This window comes from Drosophila erecta, unplaced genomic scaffold (genome assembly GCF_003286155.1).
Source record: "Drosophila erecta strain 14021-0224.00,06,07 unplaced genomic scaffold, DereRS2 tig00000021-arrow-pilon, whole genome shotgun sequence".
In the NCBI taxonomy this organism is placed as follows: domain Eukaryota; kingdom Metazoa; phylum Arthropoda; class Insecta; order Diptera; family Drosophilidae; genus Drosophila; species Drosophila erecta.
Genome location: NW_020825198.1, coordinates 8066298 through 8083465, shown reverse-complemented (window position 1 = coordinate 8083465; position 17168 = coordinate 8066298). Strand labels below are relative to the sequence as shown.

At 39.9% G+C, this 17168-nt stretch overlaps 1 protein-coding gene across 13 annotated transcripts in view; it reads left to right on the top strand.

Annotated features, from left to right (window-relative positions):
- LOC6544279 (protein alan shepard) overlaps positions 1-17168 on the top strand; it is a 125928-nt gene that overhangs the window by 101030 nt on the left and 7730 nt on the right. For 10 of the 13 annotated variants that reach the window (XM_026977804.1, XM_026977801.1, XM_026977802.1 and 7 more), the window contains 3 exons: positions 13052-13305; positions 15179-15237; positions 16408-16532. In XM_026977804.1, the coding sequence (XP_026833605.1) occupies positions 13052-13305; positions 15179-15237; positions 16408-16532 (438 nt within the window). The remainder of the gene's footprint in view (positions 1-13051; positions 13306-15178; positions 15238-16407; positions 16533-17168) is intronic. The other 3 variants (XM_001971940.3, XM_026977803.1, XM_015157795.2) reach the window with 2 other exon arrangements.

The following is a 17168-nucleotide window of genomic DNA, read 5'->3' as shown; positions in this document are numbered from 1 at the left end:
TACTTAAACCCCAACCAGTTTTGTCCAGTGTAATTGTGTCCCATTCGGGGGAACACATTCCGATATGAAAGCGACGAGGCAACGACTGATTAAGTCTGTCGACCCGGCCCCTCCCCCTCATGCCGCCGCCCCTTTTGCCACGCCTTAAGGTCGAAGCGCCGGTTGAGCTTGTGAAGTCCAAGGTTAAGCCTTTATTTTGGGTGATTGCAATAGTGGTAGTGTTTGGTTGTGCGATAAAGAGGGCAACTTTATTTTTGGCATTTTTCGGGGGCTCTCGCTAGCTGTGTGCTGGCACCCCTTCTCGCTGGCACCGCTTCGTCCTTTGTCTCGCCGAAAAGGAAGAGGAGAATAAAGAAGGCAATGTGAGACACGAAAACAACCCTTGAAAATGGGCAACAATGAAATTTCTTAACAGCTTCAAGGAACTTTCTCTGCGAACAAGTTGCAGTCATTGCACCCTCCTGCTACTTCTATTTCTTCCTCCTCCTCTCTGTACATATATCCTTTTCCTCTCTTTTCATCGCCCTCGACCCCCCTCTCCACCAAAAAACATGGCGGGCAGACAACATCGTTAACCTGGCCCATGGCCTGGGGGGTTTATTTCGCCACCCACACCGCCACCCACCCAGCACCCCCAAAAACCTCACTTTGTTCTTTGTTTTATTTCTGTAACAAAGTAAAAGTTGTAAAAAAATAAGCAGAGAAGCAAATAAGAGGGAATAAAGGAGGCAAAGATGCTGAACGTGAGCGGAGAACTGTGAACTCTCACCTCGGCACATGTCCTTAAACAGCTGAAGCATCCTCTCCGGCGACCCCACCGCCCAGCCACCTACTTGGACCCACACTGAAAGAAATTCAAAGGTGGAATATTACAACCGATTTTGGATAGCAGTGCTATAATTTTTAGAGAAGGCTTTATGATTCATCGAAATATATTGAGAAGGGGATATACTTTACGGGATAACACAATAATTTTTCTCAGTGCTACTTTGCAACTTGCTCATCTTCATCTTTAAAGAATTTTCGGGGCTTTCCTTCGCTTTCGCTTGGCTCATCTGTTTTATGTCTTTTTGGCCACAGCATTTTTTATGGTTTGTTGGCAATTTCAGGATTTACATATTTCCTTCCCTTCCAGCTTTATACACCCCCTCCCCGCCCATTTGTATTCGCTTTGCTTTGCACTTATCGCGCGGTGTTGACTTCCTGGCTCAAAGGAAAAAAGGAGCAGAATCGGACAGAACAATTTGTTAGTCAAGTTGCTACTTTTTCCACGTTTTATTTCGCGGGGGTTGCTAGGCGTATTTTTTTTTTTTTTTGGCTTTCTTGTGTGTTTGCGCGTTGGTGCGAACTTTGTACGTGCTCAAAAATGCAAATCAAACGAAATAAAACGAAACAATAATAACAGAATAACGCAAAAGAAAATGTAAATAAAAATACACGGTCGAAAAGCGTAAAAAATTGACATATAATGTGTACGAAACGCATCAAATATATAGAAATAAACACAGACAATCAAGCTTGGGGCATAAAATATATACATATGTACATACACATATGTATATACATATATTAAACAATAGGAAAATGGTAAAAGTTTCATTCCATTTATACTGACCATTAAGATTATTCTAAACTCTCCCCTTCATTGAAACACAATAGTTTACGCTAAAAATCCATTTAGATAAAATATCAAATTTAAGTTTGCGTCACGAACGACTCTCCGGTTTTTTCCATCACGAGAAGTCTCGAATGTCCATCGAGTTTAAAGTTTCCTTTTCATCGGAAAGTCACTTGACATTTGGTGCGATAAAACTGAAATTGTGTTTTTCCTTTTTTTAAAATCATGTAATTCTCAATGCAAACGGAAACCATTTTATTAATCTAATAAACTTCAAACGAATGAATTTGGATTCCTGGAATCAACAAAGAATTATATTTTTGAAGTGAAGGAGAGTGGGTGGCGGGGGTGGCTAAAAAAGCCCCCCCTCCCCCGATAACAATATCGAGTTTAGTCAGCCCCCGGCGATAACGCAAGTTCTCCACAAACAGAAATGGAGTAAAAAAAGAGAATTGTTCCTTATCAGTTTGTGGAAAAAAGTACAGAAAACATTATGTCAACTGTTTGACAAAACAAGAGCGATAGATACTACATATATATATGAACGTATGTATGTGGCCAATCAAGTGACGTGACTGTTGGGGCAACTGTTTGTAAAATAGTGAGTCAACCTCAAGAAGTGAACAGGGCGTTTATAATCAGATTGAGGTTTCCTACTGGGAATTTTAGAACGAGACTTTTTTGAGAACCCCTCGGGTTTATGATTATGATAGTTTCTTGCTAAGATTTAAAGATGTATTTTCCTGGGACGTGTTAGTTGTTCAATCTCTTGTTATACTAACTATGTTTTAAAGTTGGTTCAAACCAGTTGCCTAAATTTGTTTAAGATATGTATGCTGCCATTAATTTGTAGTCAGCCGTTAGCAAAATTTAGTAAAAGTATGTAAGGCCTTAAAGTATCTCAAGTTATCTATGATAGATACTTATTTCTACATCTGTAGATATCGCTGTCCTTTTTCTGCCATTATGCCCCTCTCTTTCCGGATTTCCTTTTCTTCCTTCCGCCGCATTTTACAGCTTCTTTCAAAGATGATTGAATTTTAGTGGTCGCTTTTGTCTTGGCCACAAAAGTGTTGTCAGGTGCTTTTTATGGTTTTTGTTTTCCTGCCTTTTCTCTTTTAAAGGTCAATTCGCTTGCGTTTTTTTTTCTTGTGTTTTGTGTGTGTTTCGATTTTACTTTGTTTGCTTTTATAAATGAGTCATTTTCAATTCACACAAAAACACAAACACGCACAGCCTGAGGCTTCAGTTTGCTGTAGTTGTTAAAGTTCGTTTATTCCGCCGCTTTTGCTGGCCAGTGTAATTAACGTAGGCGTTTTGTTTGCACTGGGGACACATTTGTCTCGCTCTGAAACTCGCCCTTTCTCTGTTCCTCGCCAGCACATGTGGCGTATGAGTGATAAAACATTTGGTGTACTTTCCCCCATTAATCGCTGGACAAAACAGCAACGACAACAACAAGAACAGTTGCAACCTGTGCTCTGGTTTCCCATTTTTCTGGCTTTCTGTGTTGATTTTGTAGAGTGGCCAGCTGGATGTTTGAATTGGCCGGGAAAAATGGTCGAGCTAAAACGTTCATGATAATGGAAATGAAGTCATTTCACATCTGACCAAATGTTAATGGATTGTGTGTGTGTTGAACCCGGTTGTTTGAGTTCATGTTTTTAGGGAAGTTTAAATGTATTTCACTTCGGAGTTATATTTTCAAAAAAAATATATATTTAATATATAGTGTTCAAATAAAATGTAAGAAAGCGTATTTTAATTTATACAAAACAATAAAAATCCTCCATTCGAAGGTTTACTACTTTTGGGCGAAATCTAGTTTTCGTATGCAAAAAATGTGTAATGCCCATTGAAGTAAAGCCTACTCCATTTTCCTCGCTTCAGTACCTTGCTATCCTTTTTGTCTGCTCATTACCCTTTGTACAACCCCTTTCTGGCCACCCCCCCTTTTGATTTTCCCTGCCCACCATTGAACAGTTCAATTAGGTTGAAAATCTGTTGGAGGGGGCTTTTCACCTCAGTAAATGTTGTTGTCCCTCCTAATTTGCACTAAATGGAGAAACAAAGCCTGTCACTTCAGAACCCCTTTTAGTATCCTCTTGATACCACACTATATCCCTCATTTCGACGACCCCCTTAAAACGTTAGTACCCTGACCAAAAACCACTTAGCGAAAGAGAGGGGAATAGTTGGGGAGAAAGAGACGGTCGCAGAGCGACAGCCAGCAGAATTTTAGGTTTTGTGCTTGACTTGACTTGCTTTCAGCTAAGTTTTCCTTTTTGTAGCCATATATGGAAAAGCTATGTGCTGGGCTGAAGGTTCTTAAGAGGGAGGGAGGGGGGTGGACACACACTTCTGCACTTCCTGTCTGTCACAGAAAGAGACGAACGGAGCAGAGCAGAAAGAGACGGAGACTTACTTAGGGGGAGATGTCAAGAAACCGCTTTGCTTTCTTTTTTGTCAGCTTGCAAATTAAATTTAAATACCCGCATAGAGAAAGAGAAGTCTCGCAGAATGTGTGCGAGTGAGAGGGCCATGGGTTTTTAAGAGGCCACTGTAACTTTTTGCAGCACAAAACGTGTTGTCTTTGTCACTTTTCGGGCTGCCATTGTCCGTGTTTATATGGCCGTGTGTCTGATTGACACGTCCGTGCAAGCGTGTGTGGGTGTGTGTGTGTGTGCGTGCGTGTGTGTTTGTGGAGGGCTTACCTCCCAATAACCCCCCGGGCATCATCACCCTCATCCATCTTTTAGAACAGACTCGTGCTCGTGTTTGAGTTAAGTGTTACTTCCGCTACACACGCATTCGTCGAGACTTGATTCATTCATTATTTATGGGAAGAGAGGTGTAACACGGAATGGGGAGAAACAGTAGGTATTCTTCTCTACATAGGAAAAAAATATCACAGATCTTAACTTACTTGGTACGATGTCAGATTGCCAAAACTCTTTCAATTCTCTTTTTTCTATTTCCTATTATATTTACTATCTTAATCAGAACTTGTTAAATATTTTAATTTTCGAAATGTTTTAAAGGTTTTCCGTATCTCCAAGTCTGAATAACTGGAATTTTGTATGAGTCGGCTATCAGGTTTGGATTTCTGAAGCTCGGCTTATGCAGTCTGTGTCATTTTTCTCTGTGCAGTTAAAAGTGTTAAAGAGTGAGAGGCAAAACTGAGCTGAGTTTTTGTTGCTACTTTTCATTGTATCGCCTCGGGCTAAATTCAATTTAAATGCAGCACATTTGTGTTTAATTGGCAGACACCGCGAAAGGTGGGTGGTGGAGGGGGAGATGCGGTATCACCTACATGCATACATATGTACATACGAGTTTATGCTATCCGTACTTCCCGCTCTGGGTGTCCGAGACCCACTTGACCATTCTTTAACTGCGGCTTCCGATCACGTTCAACAGCTTTATTTGATTTATTATTTGCAATCGCTTTTGCTGGCCACATTCCCTTATCCCCGTCCTCCTCACCCCTCTTTCATTCATTTTGGCACCCACTACCACTCAGAGTTTTCTGCACGTTGTCACATAAATTATTTTTCACCCAAGTGCAGAAATACGTTTCCGTCTCGCGCTCTGTGATTAGTGGTCATTGCTAATGTGGCAACGTTGGTAAATATCACGCGCCATATATATCATGTAATAATATATATCATGTCTAATATCGTATCTAATCAAAGTATATATTTCATAATCCTAAAAGTTGCTAGTTCCTTGACCAAATAGCATTCCTATGCCTGGGTACTATTTAACATTTATCCCATCCCAAAAGTTTCAACAAGACTCACTTTAATCAGCCGTATACTTTGAATTGAATTAGCATTTGATTGACATGCCCAACTAATTTGATCGCATTATGCCGTTCGTGGGCCACCCGGCATTAGCTCCCCCATTTCCCCTTCCCCAGGCTTCAATCTTCATTGAGACTGCCATTTTGCTTTTGCCCAGATGCCAATCAAGCTTTAACCTTTCTGCAGAAATGAGTTTGGTATACAAAATTGACAGGAGCAATTATGAGAGAGAGCCCCCCTGTCCAATCAGGTGGCATTACACCTGGAAATGCCTGTGATGTGCCCGCCCTGGCCTCCTCTTTTCAACTAGGTGGGCCTATGGATAACTAACTTTGCAAGTTTTTGTCGCAGCAGCAACATGCAAATGTCAAATGCACTTGGCACAGGCAGACTTGATGAACTTTGGCTCTAGATAAGCAATTTGCAGCTTCATCATTGATGGAGGATGAGTGCAGGAAATACTTTTTATGCTCCCCCCTTCATTTTTGCATAAGCCTTTGGGGGAATGGGAGAAGAAGTGGCTGCATTAGCTGTAGAATTCATCAGCAGCTTCCATTAATATTCCATTTCCTGCTAAAAGCTTCAATTAAAATCTTATTTACTTGCTGCTGTCCATTCCACCTACACAAGAAGCAACAACAAGAACTCAAGCTCAATCATACACTCAATTAATGCTAAAATGTATTATGCCAACAGACAATCGCTGGGGAGACCTGGAGTCCTGGAGACCCGGAGACCTTCGGCCCCCAAGAACGGACGAACGGGTCTCTTAACCCCACCATAACCCCCTTTACTTTTCCTACCAATCTGTCTGGCCAAGTTCCATGTACTATAAACACACATATATATTTATATATATATAGATATAGATATATGTATATGTACCTTTCTGTTGCCCCTTGTTGGACTAATCGCGCTAAAATGCTTTTACTGTTCCATTTCGGCGATAAATTTATTGTTGTGCTGTCCTGTCCCTCTCCAACCTGTCATGCTGTCTCCTTCTTCTGAATAGGTCGTCCCTCTTTCACCTTTCGTATCGATAAATGTTTATCAGAATGGCGTGTTATCTTTGTCAGTGAGCTAAAGCAATGGCAATCAGTGCGAATAGTTGAGAAACAACTGGTTCTGTCTGATTATGAATATTAAAACAGCGCTTTTGATGACGCATTTTCCATTTCGCTTTTAGCTCGCAGTCGATATGGCTTTTCTTATCGTCTGGCGACCATTTGGTCAATGGGTTATGATTTAATGGCCCTAATCACGCATGTGATAGAAATGGAAAGTCGTGAAATTGGAAACTCCCTCAGAACATTGGAACCCGATTTGTTTATTAAGGTTTCAGCTCTAAAATGACTTTAACTCTTATTTTAATAAGTCTTGAATGCTAATGTTTAGCTTTACGTTGCTAAGTTGTTGCATATCAAGAATAATGGTCATTCATACACTGCCTCACCATCCTTGCTGTTTTTATTTTTCTGCTTTGAAATTCTCTCATGTCAGAAACGCATTTTCCCATCTTTGGGTTCTTGACTCATCGCTTGTGGTTTCTTTTTTTTCTCTAAATGCCAAGATGCATTGTCCGTTTTCTGCCCAGCTTCTTGGACTGGCCCGTCCGCTCAATTGAGTTATCTGCTTTAATTCAATAAATTTATTGCATTTTATTGTGGGACAGTCGCCAAGTGGCTGCTGTTGAGTTGAAAGTCTGGGTCCCGTCGTCTGCTCTTCATATAAATATTCCGCATATTTGCGTAGGCCCCGCACTGCCTGCCACCCACTCAAGGGATCCCAGCGACTACTGCATGCATGTACTGTATGTGTATAGTATCTGTAGCTCAAGCTATTCGAGAGTATCTGGCGTTGACATGAAATTTAAACTGCGACCCATTGTCGGGTTACACACACATTTTTCCGTCGGCCGGCCCATTTCAATATCAAAACTCAGACATGACTTTTGCTATCTGCTAGATACTTTTTCCGTCTGCTCGGTGTGTGTGTGTGTGCAACAAAATGTTTGCGGTTAACTTGGATAGTGAAAATGGGGTACAATCGTTGGGGAGAAACGTAGAGTAGTATTTCCAGTGTACACAAGCGTAGTCAACATTTGTGGCCTTATTATCATTGTGATGATGGTCCAAAAGGGGCGTATGTAGCTACCATTTTATTTGCTGATATAGTAATGATTGAAAAATATTTGGATTGGCTATACATTTATAATAACACACAAGAGGATTACAATCTAAGAATGATTTGTAATAACAAAAGCAAAGTACACATAAATAACGATCTTGTAAAGGTCTTCAACCGAAATAAGATACATCTGCTACAAGTGCTTATAAAATTTATCTTTGAGTTCCATCACATCTTCTCTTTGCTCCAAGTAAAGCACGTGCTCATTGCGACTTCCAATTTAAGTTAATACCGCACCAAAAGGAAAAAGAAGTACAAAACCTGCTCAACCTTTTCCGAATCACGTAGAACAAACACAGAAACCTTTCCGCTTGATTAAAGTCTCTGCTCTCATGGCATTCCAATCCGTTCCTTACCTCCTTTTTTGGGTCACAATCAGAAATTCAGAGAGTTTCCCCTTTGATTAGGTATCAAAAATGATGCAAATTAATATGTATACAGACATTTCATCTAGAAAAAGGCTTAACAAGACCGCAGTAAAATTCAACATTTGTCAACAATTTTCCCCATCTCGCTATTTATATTTATTGTTCAAATAAAACGCAAAACAAAGCGGAATTTATTTTAAAAATAAAACAAAGTGAAAACAATGCAAATTTGTGTCAGCCAATAAACTCGCAATGCTGACAAAACCAATTGAACAAAAAACCGAGGAAAAACAGAAAGGAAAATAGCCACTTCTCCATATATTGCCAATTTAAAACTCAACAAAGTGGCCATAACTAGGATTCAATAAAAAAAACATTTTGTTACAAAGACGAAAAATAACTAGTTGAAAATGCATTTATTTCTGATTTTTCGTTTTATAGAAATTCAATAATTGTTTTCATGTGTACATGCATTATTAAATGTACATAATATATGCATATATTTAAATGTAAATATTTTAAGAAACGAATTGTATAAACTGCGGCAAGCAAGCACAAGTATTTATAAACGTGAACTTGAGTTTGAATTTATTTATGAGGTCACTAGAAAGTGCATACGATTTCTTGGAAATAACTCATAAATTTCGTTGATTAGATTGAAGCAATTGCAGCCTTATCACGATGATTATAAAAGTTTTTGGGCAACTCTTTCTTCAGCCCAGACAATTAATACAACTTTATTTTGGCTTAAAGGCCGTGACCAATAAACTTTTTCTAGTCTGCCCAAACAAAAGAATAAAGAACATGTCGTTGACCTGCTAGAAAAGTGCTGCCTATAATTTGAAATTGAAATTCTTTGTCAAAAGGGAAATATTGCTGATTTGTACTTTTTTGTTTGCTGATGGAACTAAGATATTTCATAAATTCTTTTTTTCTGAGTAAAATTCCACCTGCTGTAATTCGAAATTCTTTGCCATTGGCATGTCAAATATTTGCAGAGGCAAAAGCTGCCCTCTTAACCTCCACAAAACCCTGGCATGACTTGCGTCGATTATTGGAGAGCGGGGGAGAATATCTGATGCCACCTACCCCTAGGATTTTTCTGGGCGGTTTCTGCTGACTGTTATCTGACGCCTAACATTTCCTTTCCAGCAGCAAATGAATCCATCTATCCGTCTATCATTTTTGGGCCAGCTTCCACAGTTGGGAGCCCGAAACGCATTTAATTTTGTATAAGTCACGTGAGAGGCATTTTTTATGTGGCTTTCCCACAAGGCAAACGGGCAGCAAAACCAAACCCTCCCCAATCAGAGGAAAAGCCGGATTTGGCTGCCTTGATTTGATGAGTTTTGCAACCCTCATCCCCAAAGGGGTTTCTCCGAAACCGAAAAGTGAAATCCGCTCAAGTAATACATTCGCCTCGAATTGTAAGCGGACACGCAGCCACGCAGCCAGCTCTAATTTGACTCCCCATAATTCCCCACAATTTCACATTGGGTCAATGGCCAGTTGGGCTCTACTTCTGGGTCTTTGGTTTTTGGCTTGATTTCAACCTACATATGCTAACCAAATTTGACAGCCTGGCCTGCCAAGCACTTGGACAAATAATATCTGTCACTAATCATGACGGAGTGGATTTATGCCGCAACTGATTTAGTGACTGAAAATGAGTGCACTCCGCATTTCGTATGCGTCTTTGGTCTTTGCATTTTGATTTATTAGTCAAGGCCCCAGTTGGAAGGGTTGGGGCTCGGAGGGGAGAGGTTCGGAGGGGCTCCAGGGACCGACCCCCCCAGAAAGCCAAGAGAAGTGTGCGTTCGGCTTAAGTGAATAATATATTTTATGGGTGGCGCTCATGTCGTGGAGACATCATAACTCAAACAAAAGTCCATTTGGTATTTCACACTTCTGGCACGTGATTCTTTCGAGCGGATCGCCAAAGATCTTTCGGTTTCGGTTTCTCAGAATGATTTTGGCTTTATTGTGGGTAATGATTCTTGATGGCTTCTTAATGGAGATGTAAGCATGGAGATGAAGTTGTGATGGAAATCGGATAGGCAGTGTTCTCCGAAAATGTGACTTGTAAAGAGCTTGAAGTGCTACATTTTCAGAGAACATTTTTTATTAAATCTTTACACCATTACCAGTCAACTATTTTGAATTAAACCTCTTAACATTGAGGAGCATTCAACAAAAAACACCAGCTGGCAACCTTCATAATCGATTTATAAACGGTTATAAGCTCCAAATTCCCCACTGAAATAGTTTTCTTACGTCCCGGCCCATTCTATAGGTCCGTAAACACCCATTTCCAGTGAAAACCAAATGGCAGAACAAACGAATAGTCATAAGTTCAGGCCATTAACAATTGCGTGTTCTGCCATCGTCATCGTCATCGAATGGAATCGACGACGACGACATCACTTTATATCATTTCATTCCATTTCATTTCATTTGTGTCCCATCGCTGCCGGGGCGGGCAATCAAAAAGTTGAGCTTATGCCATTAAATTGTATTTTTAGTTTGTTTCGCTGCCGCTTCGTGCAAATGCAATAAATAAGTAAACAAATTAAATGCGCATAAATAACAGCGGAGCGGCAAGAAGGTTAACATATCCCAACTACCGTGCTAATGTGCATAAACTTTTGCTCAAATACAGTTGACCAAAGTCTGGGAGACACGTGTGGGCCACAAAAATCGTGTGGAAAGCATGAGAAACATGTAGAAATAATAGCTGGCGAAAGAGCCGGCAAAACGGAGAACAAGATAACTTATTTTAAAAGCGAAAAACCGCGCAGATTTCGCAGCGTGAAATTTTTTGCAAATGACGCAATTTTTTTGTTGCGCCAAAAAAACTAAATATAAAAACAAAAAATACAAAAAACTAGGAAAAAGCTAAGCCAAGCCGACGACCAGAAAAATTGAATAAAATAAAAGGCCAGCCAAGTTGTCGTTTGCTCAGTTTGGCGTGACAAACATAGGAATACATAGTTAGACCACAAAACATATATTACTTACATATATAATATGTAGTATAAAATTTGTAGCTCATGCGTTTGCCTGTCGTTGCTGTGCGCATAAAATTATTAGAACGATATAATTTCATTATCAGACAAGCGACGACGAGGCCGCCAGCAGAAAGTCAAGAGAGAAAAGTTCATTGGCACACAGGGCGTATGAGTGTTGGCTTAAGTATTTTCGCACACTCGCTGACTCGGTGTTTCGCACACACAGCGACAGATAAACAATTGCTGACTACAAAAACGGCTGGCTGAATTTATTATTTAATTATGTTTTGCATGCGAGAAGAAAGGGAGCAGTTTCGTAGCTAAAACTGTTGAAAATGTATCTTCTAGATTGCGAGACCTTGTGCAGCAACTTAACGAGTTTGGGAGTCAAAGTTTATTTGGACGTGGCCCAGAGAGATAGCAAACGAGTAGGGTTTTATGATTTGTGTTGGCTGTTTGCTCGGCGACGCGTGACATTCACGTCTGTTTATAAGTCGCCAGAAAGAATGTATAGAAAGAAACATGAAGTACATTTTATCGACCAAAAGCCGAGTTCTCATGGAAATTAAGTACACGGCCAGTGTCTCTGCATCATTGGAAATTTGCTAACAATATATATATAAGTACTTTTATAGGAAAGAAAGTCAAAAGCCGCGGACAAAAGTTTAAACATTTTTCTATACACAACTGCTCGCTTTGTGTTACCTTCAAATGGCATTACATTCCCAAACAATGGAGAGTAAATAACAATTCCGGTATGCTGTGAAAATCAATTTTATATTTGCAACAAACAAATCAGAAGTGGTGTTTTATATGTAGAGCCCTACTTGATTTGTAGCACATCTGGGGATTTACATATTTTCAAAATCGAATTGCTCTACCGGCGGTAGTATTAGCCCAAAGTGAGAGGGCATCATGACACGGATCAATTAGCGAGAACTTTTTAACACAAGCCCCCAAAATTTAGTGGCTTTCATGCAAATGGATTTTGCGGCCGGCTAAAAAGTTTTCAAAGCCCACAAAACCTTTTTTTCCCACGCCAGAAACAAAGGAATAAATCCGAATGGAAAAATGGTTCGCTTGATTTTCAGTTTGCTATTTTTGGGGAATTTGCAGTGGAACAGTTCTTTTTTTGGGTTTGTTGTGGGCTGCATATTTTAGCATTTCTCGCTGATGTGCTGCTGCTGCGCTGCTGTGCTGTGCGAATAAACTAATGTTTTTGGCAAATTTTCAAAAATGTATCAATGGCAAAGTTTGTTGGACTTTTTTATGTGTGCTGGTGTGAGTGTGGAGCCATTGTTTGTTGCATACAAATTTTATAGATTTTCAACGCCTTCGACTGCAGCTGCCAAATATCCTGCAGCCTTATATGCAAAGCTCGAGCTTCGTATCCTTCCTTCTACTTTATTCGTGTCCCTCTGGCACATGTGTGGCATTTTAAGTGAAAAACGCCATCGTCATGCCTGTCGTCAACATGCCAATGTGCCTGTCTCTTTCTGACCGTGCAGCTACCTCTCCACCGCTCTCTTTCTGCATTTTTCCTCACCTCCGTTTGGGGGTCTCTATCTATCGGGCTATCCCCATCTCTGTCCATTGTGTGGCCCAAGCAGCATTCAATAACTTCGAATGGCAGCTATTCCAGTTGGAATTTCAATAAAAATACTTGCACTGCCTCCAGTTCCTGCTACTCCGCTCTCAATCTTTGGATTGTGGGAGCCAAATCGCTTAATATTATCGACATACTTTTGCTCTATACATTTTAATATTGCCTACAGCCGTGGGCTGCTGAAATATGGACTGCTTTGACCTTCTATCGTTTGTGTTTCCCACAAGTATACATTTAAAATCGTGTTATAACGCTTCTTTGATGATATTACCGAACCAATTTGAGGACCAATCTAAATTAACACACGGGAAAAGGGGCAAAAAACAAATATTTATCAAAGGCTAAATATTTATAGATATGAATAAATTCACATGCATTTTTTAAAGCTTTTCTCTTGCTAAGAACATATTTGTTGTGTGATCTGGTATTAATAGCATACTTTTCCTTACTATTTGCAGTACGGTCAGCGAGTGCCGACGGCAGCCTCACCGAGCAACACCAACTCGAGCAGCTCCTCGAACACGGGCTCCCAGAGCGGCACCCTGAGCACCAGCCTGAGCAACACGACGAACACCAACACGAACATGGGTCCCAACGGCACGGTACAGAATCAAAACCAGCAGGGCGGCGAGCAGTTGTCCAAGACAAATCTCTACATTCGCGGACTGCAGCAGGGCACAACCGACAAGGATCTAGTTAATATGTGTGCACAGTGAGTACAGCCAGGACATCAACTTATCTAGATGGGCTTCCAAAAAAGGAAAAAGCAGCAACCCATTCAACCACTTTGATTACCATACAAATCAGATTCAGGCTTCGATATGGATGCAATCAAGTCTCTCAGTGATTTGTGCCTGTGCCTGTGCCTCTGCTGCCCTGCGGTTTTGTATCTTGTCTCAGCGGTCCACATATCACATTAAATTGCATTATATCTAGGCGCACAGCTCCCTGGGCAGACCATTATGCAAATTCATTTTAATTGTTTTTGCAGCTCGGGGCATTTACTGGCCTGCCATAGATTTGCTAAATAAATTTGCCTTCGAGCAAGCCATGCAGAAATGATGATGATGCCTTTGAGCAATAAGCATCTACGTCTTGCTTTAATTGAACGTTTATAATTTATTGGTACGGAATGCTAGTTGTTTGTGGAATACCCCGTGGCTTTTATAAAGCTTTGGAAAAATATACGATTTTGATTGGATCTCGAACTTTTAATTTTAAAATGCAAGGATAAGGTTACTTGAGCTGCGTAAAGAAATCGGTTTGCCATCCCTAAGAAGTTTGTATCCGCTTCTCGATACTAAATACATTTGTAAATTGTATCTTTCAGATACGTTTGTATCTTCGGTGTCACATCATGGCATACGAAATGCCATCCATACGAAATGAACTAATTCGAAATGTATGTGACTGACTATTGATTTGCCCACCACAGAACGATGTTGTGGTGTGTGTTTTTGAGACGGATCGGAACCCGAAATCCATTTCCATCCGCTCTGCTCCGCTCCGCCACCACACCCGCCCCCCTTATCCATCTGCTAATGAGCGGCTTAGCCTCAGTCCATTCCGCTTGGCTGCGTTTCCATAAAGGCACCCCGCGTCCTTTATGTCCTTTGCCCGAAAAGTAACCCCAAAAAAGCAGCTACCCCTGACCTTCTTGATGGCCGAGGCCAAGTTTCTGCAAACTAAACGAAATCCACTAATTAGTGCGCACGCTTTATCAAAATGCTTTTTTGGGTATCCAACAAGGAAATCATTTTCTGTTGTACCAACAAACTTATTATTATATGTGTATTACGCATACGCACTGTTGCCCAATGCTTGTGTGCATGCGAAAATAACTTATTCGCGGCGTCACAGGAACATGAAAACCAAATGAAAAGGCAGGGCTCCGATTCCATCCGTTGTGTAAGTCAAGTAATTAAATTGAAGGTTCATTTATTTTTCTTATTTTTTTTTTTACCGCGCGGGGTCCTTTGCATCCCCTGCAGCAATCAAAATAAGCGGCTTATTAGAGCTGGTGGTGCGGGGCTTTAATGTTATTATGACTATGTATTTATGAGTCGGCGAGCAGAGGAGAGAGGAGGGGGCACTAGTAGTGTAACTAAGAAGATATCGATTTAATTTCAGCCGACAGGCAAAGGGGCATTACACACGGACTAAGTCAATTATTATGCCAGGCTTAAATGAGCAAAGTGGCGCCCCAGGAACTGGGGAACAGATAGCCAAAGGGTTGTGAATATTTTCATTGCCTACTTTGGCGCGCACGAGCATAAAAATTGCATTTTAATGACACTTTAATTGCGCACGGTAAGGTGAACTCGACCCAATCCGACGAACTAGCAATCTCCCAAACTCTGAAACACTCACCCTCCTCCTTCAAAATTATAGAATACATTGTGGCACGTGGCACGTGGCACCAGGCACACGCACACTCCGACACGCTGAGAGACATGAATGTGTTTATAATCTGATTATACTTTTTCCACTCTTTGGAATCGTTGTCATGCAACCAATTCCCATTGTCCATTTGAGGCGGAATGCTGTTTAACCCACCTGTGTCTCTTCTTGTTTACATCTTTCAGATACGGAACAATTATATCAACCAAGGCTATTTTAGATAAAACAACAAACAAATGTAAAGGTATTTTTTTCTTCACCATTCTCATCATTATTTTATTTATGTGTGTTTTTGTATAAGTATTATTAGTATGTGTTTATGTAAAAAACAAAAAATATATCCAAAGGAAACGCAAGCAAAAAATTTTTAAAACAAACCAAGAACTGAAATTTCATTGATTTTTTAAGTACTTTATAGTATTTTTTTATAAATGCTGAGTGCTCTTAGAAATATTCCCTAACTAATTTATAGTGGAATATTTGGTTTTTTCTACTCATCATTTACACTTTTCAATATTATCAATTGGTTTTATGGTTTTACCAATCCAACATTTCAAAGAACACTCAGCATTTTTTTCTTCAGTAATCACAACTTATTGCTTGTTCGTTATCGTGTGTAGATTCATTTCGTTTCAATAAGTAAAATTATACTTTGAAATATTAGTTTTCCAAATGAGAAATTGGCATTTAGCAGTTTGTACTTCATTTCCTTCTACTGTTTTTGAGTTTTTCCGTTTGATTCCTGATCATTTCGCAATCGTGTCATTCATGCATTTCACTCTACTATTACGAATACTATCTGCTACTGATGCACCTAACTAATGCTAATAATAATGATAACGAGAATATGTAAATACCCCAATAACTGAACTGAACAATCTGTAAAAATAGTTAATCTACAAAAGACTGCTCTCTATAAATGTGCGTGCGTGTATCGATATAAATATATATTTTTATTGAGTACGTTTTTACTTGCGTTTGGCTTATGTTTGCTAGTGCTTAAGTTTATTCAAATTAATTATTAATTTAATTTTCACCCGTTTTTTGTTTTTTCTTCTACTCCCCTTTTCTTGTTGAACAAATATTTTGTTTTTGTTCGATTTTGTTTTTGTTGCACGTGACCTAATGCGAAAATTCGCTTTTTTTTCGGTTCTTGATTGAATTCAATTTCAATTTTCGATTTGTGTGCCAACCAAAAATATTGGACTATAAATAAATATATTTTACTCTCGCTCTATCTCTCTCTATCTCTGTTTTTGCAAATATATTATATATATATTTATACATGCAATTAAAAAAAATAAAAATAAAATTCCCTCCCCCACCCGCAACACACAAAAACAAACAAACAAAAAATATATAACAAAAACAAAACCAACAACGAAAAACAAAAACAAAATATGCTCTTTTCCAGGTTACGGCTTCGTCGACTTCGAGCAGCCAGCCTTCGCCGAGTGCGCCGTAAAAGGATTGCAGGGGAAGGGCGTGCAAGCTCAGATGGCCAAAGTGGGTATCTGGGTGCTTCATAGGCCGGCCATTGTACGTTTGTTTGCATGCAAGTAATACTCACCCCCCACACACCGCCAAGATGCCCCATTCCCCCTACCCCCTCCGGAAAAGCCAGAGTTCCCATGCCCAAACTCCAAACCGAGAGATCGCCCCTTCCCTAGTCATTTGTGCATTTCGTTTGTTGTGTGTACTGACCCCTCAGTTGCCTTCATCTTTTATTATTTTCGTTTTGTTAAGGCCTAAATTAGTTTTTTCCTTTTGTTTTTTAATTAAAGTACAGTATTCGTGCTCACAAAAATGCTGCCGAAAGTACTGAAGTACCGAAGGGCATTAACATCTTAGTTGATGGTATCTTTGATCCAGGCTTATAGGAAATTAAATCTTGTTTTGTTTGCGTTTATACAAGTTTTACAAATGCCGGCAGCGTTTTTGAATGCATAGATACAGCAGCCCACAAATTAATTGGGTTCCGACTTCCTGAGAAGTCATATTCTCAAAATTATATCCTAAGGAGGCGCCAAAATTATAATCTCACACCGCTGGGTGTGCATTTCTGTATTTTCCTTATCTTTGTTTAACAACTTCCCACCCCAAAAACCCCAATCCCACACCCCAATGCCAAACCCAACCTCTAGTTCGTAGTGTTGTTCCAAAAACTCTCTTTGT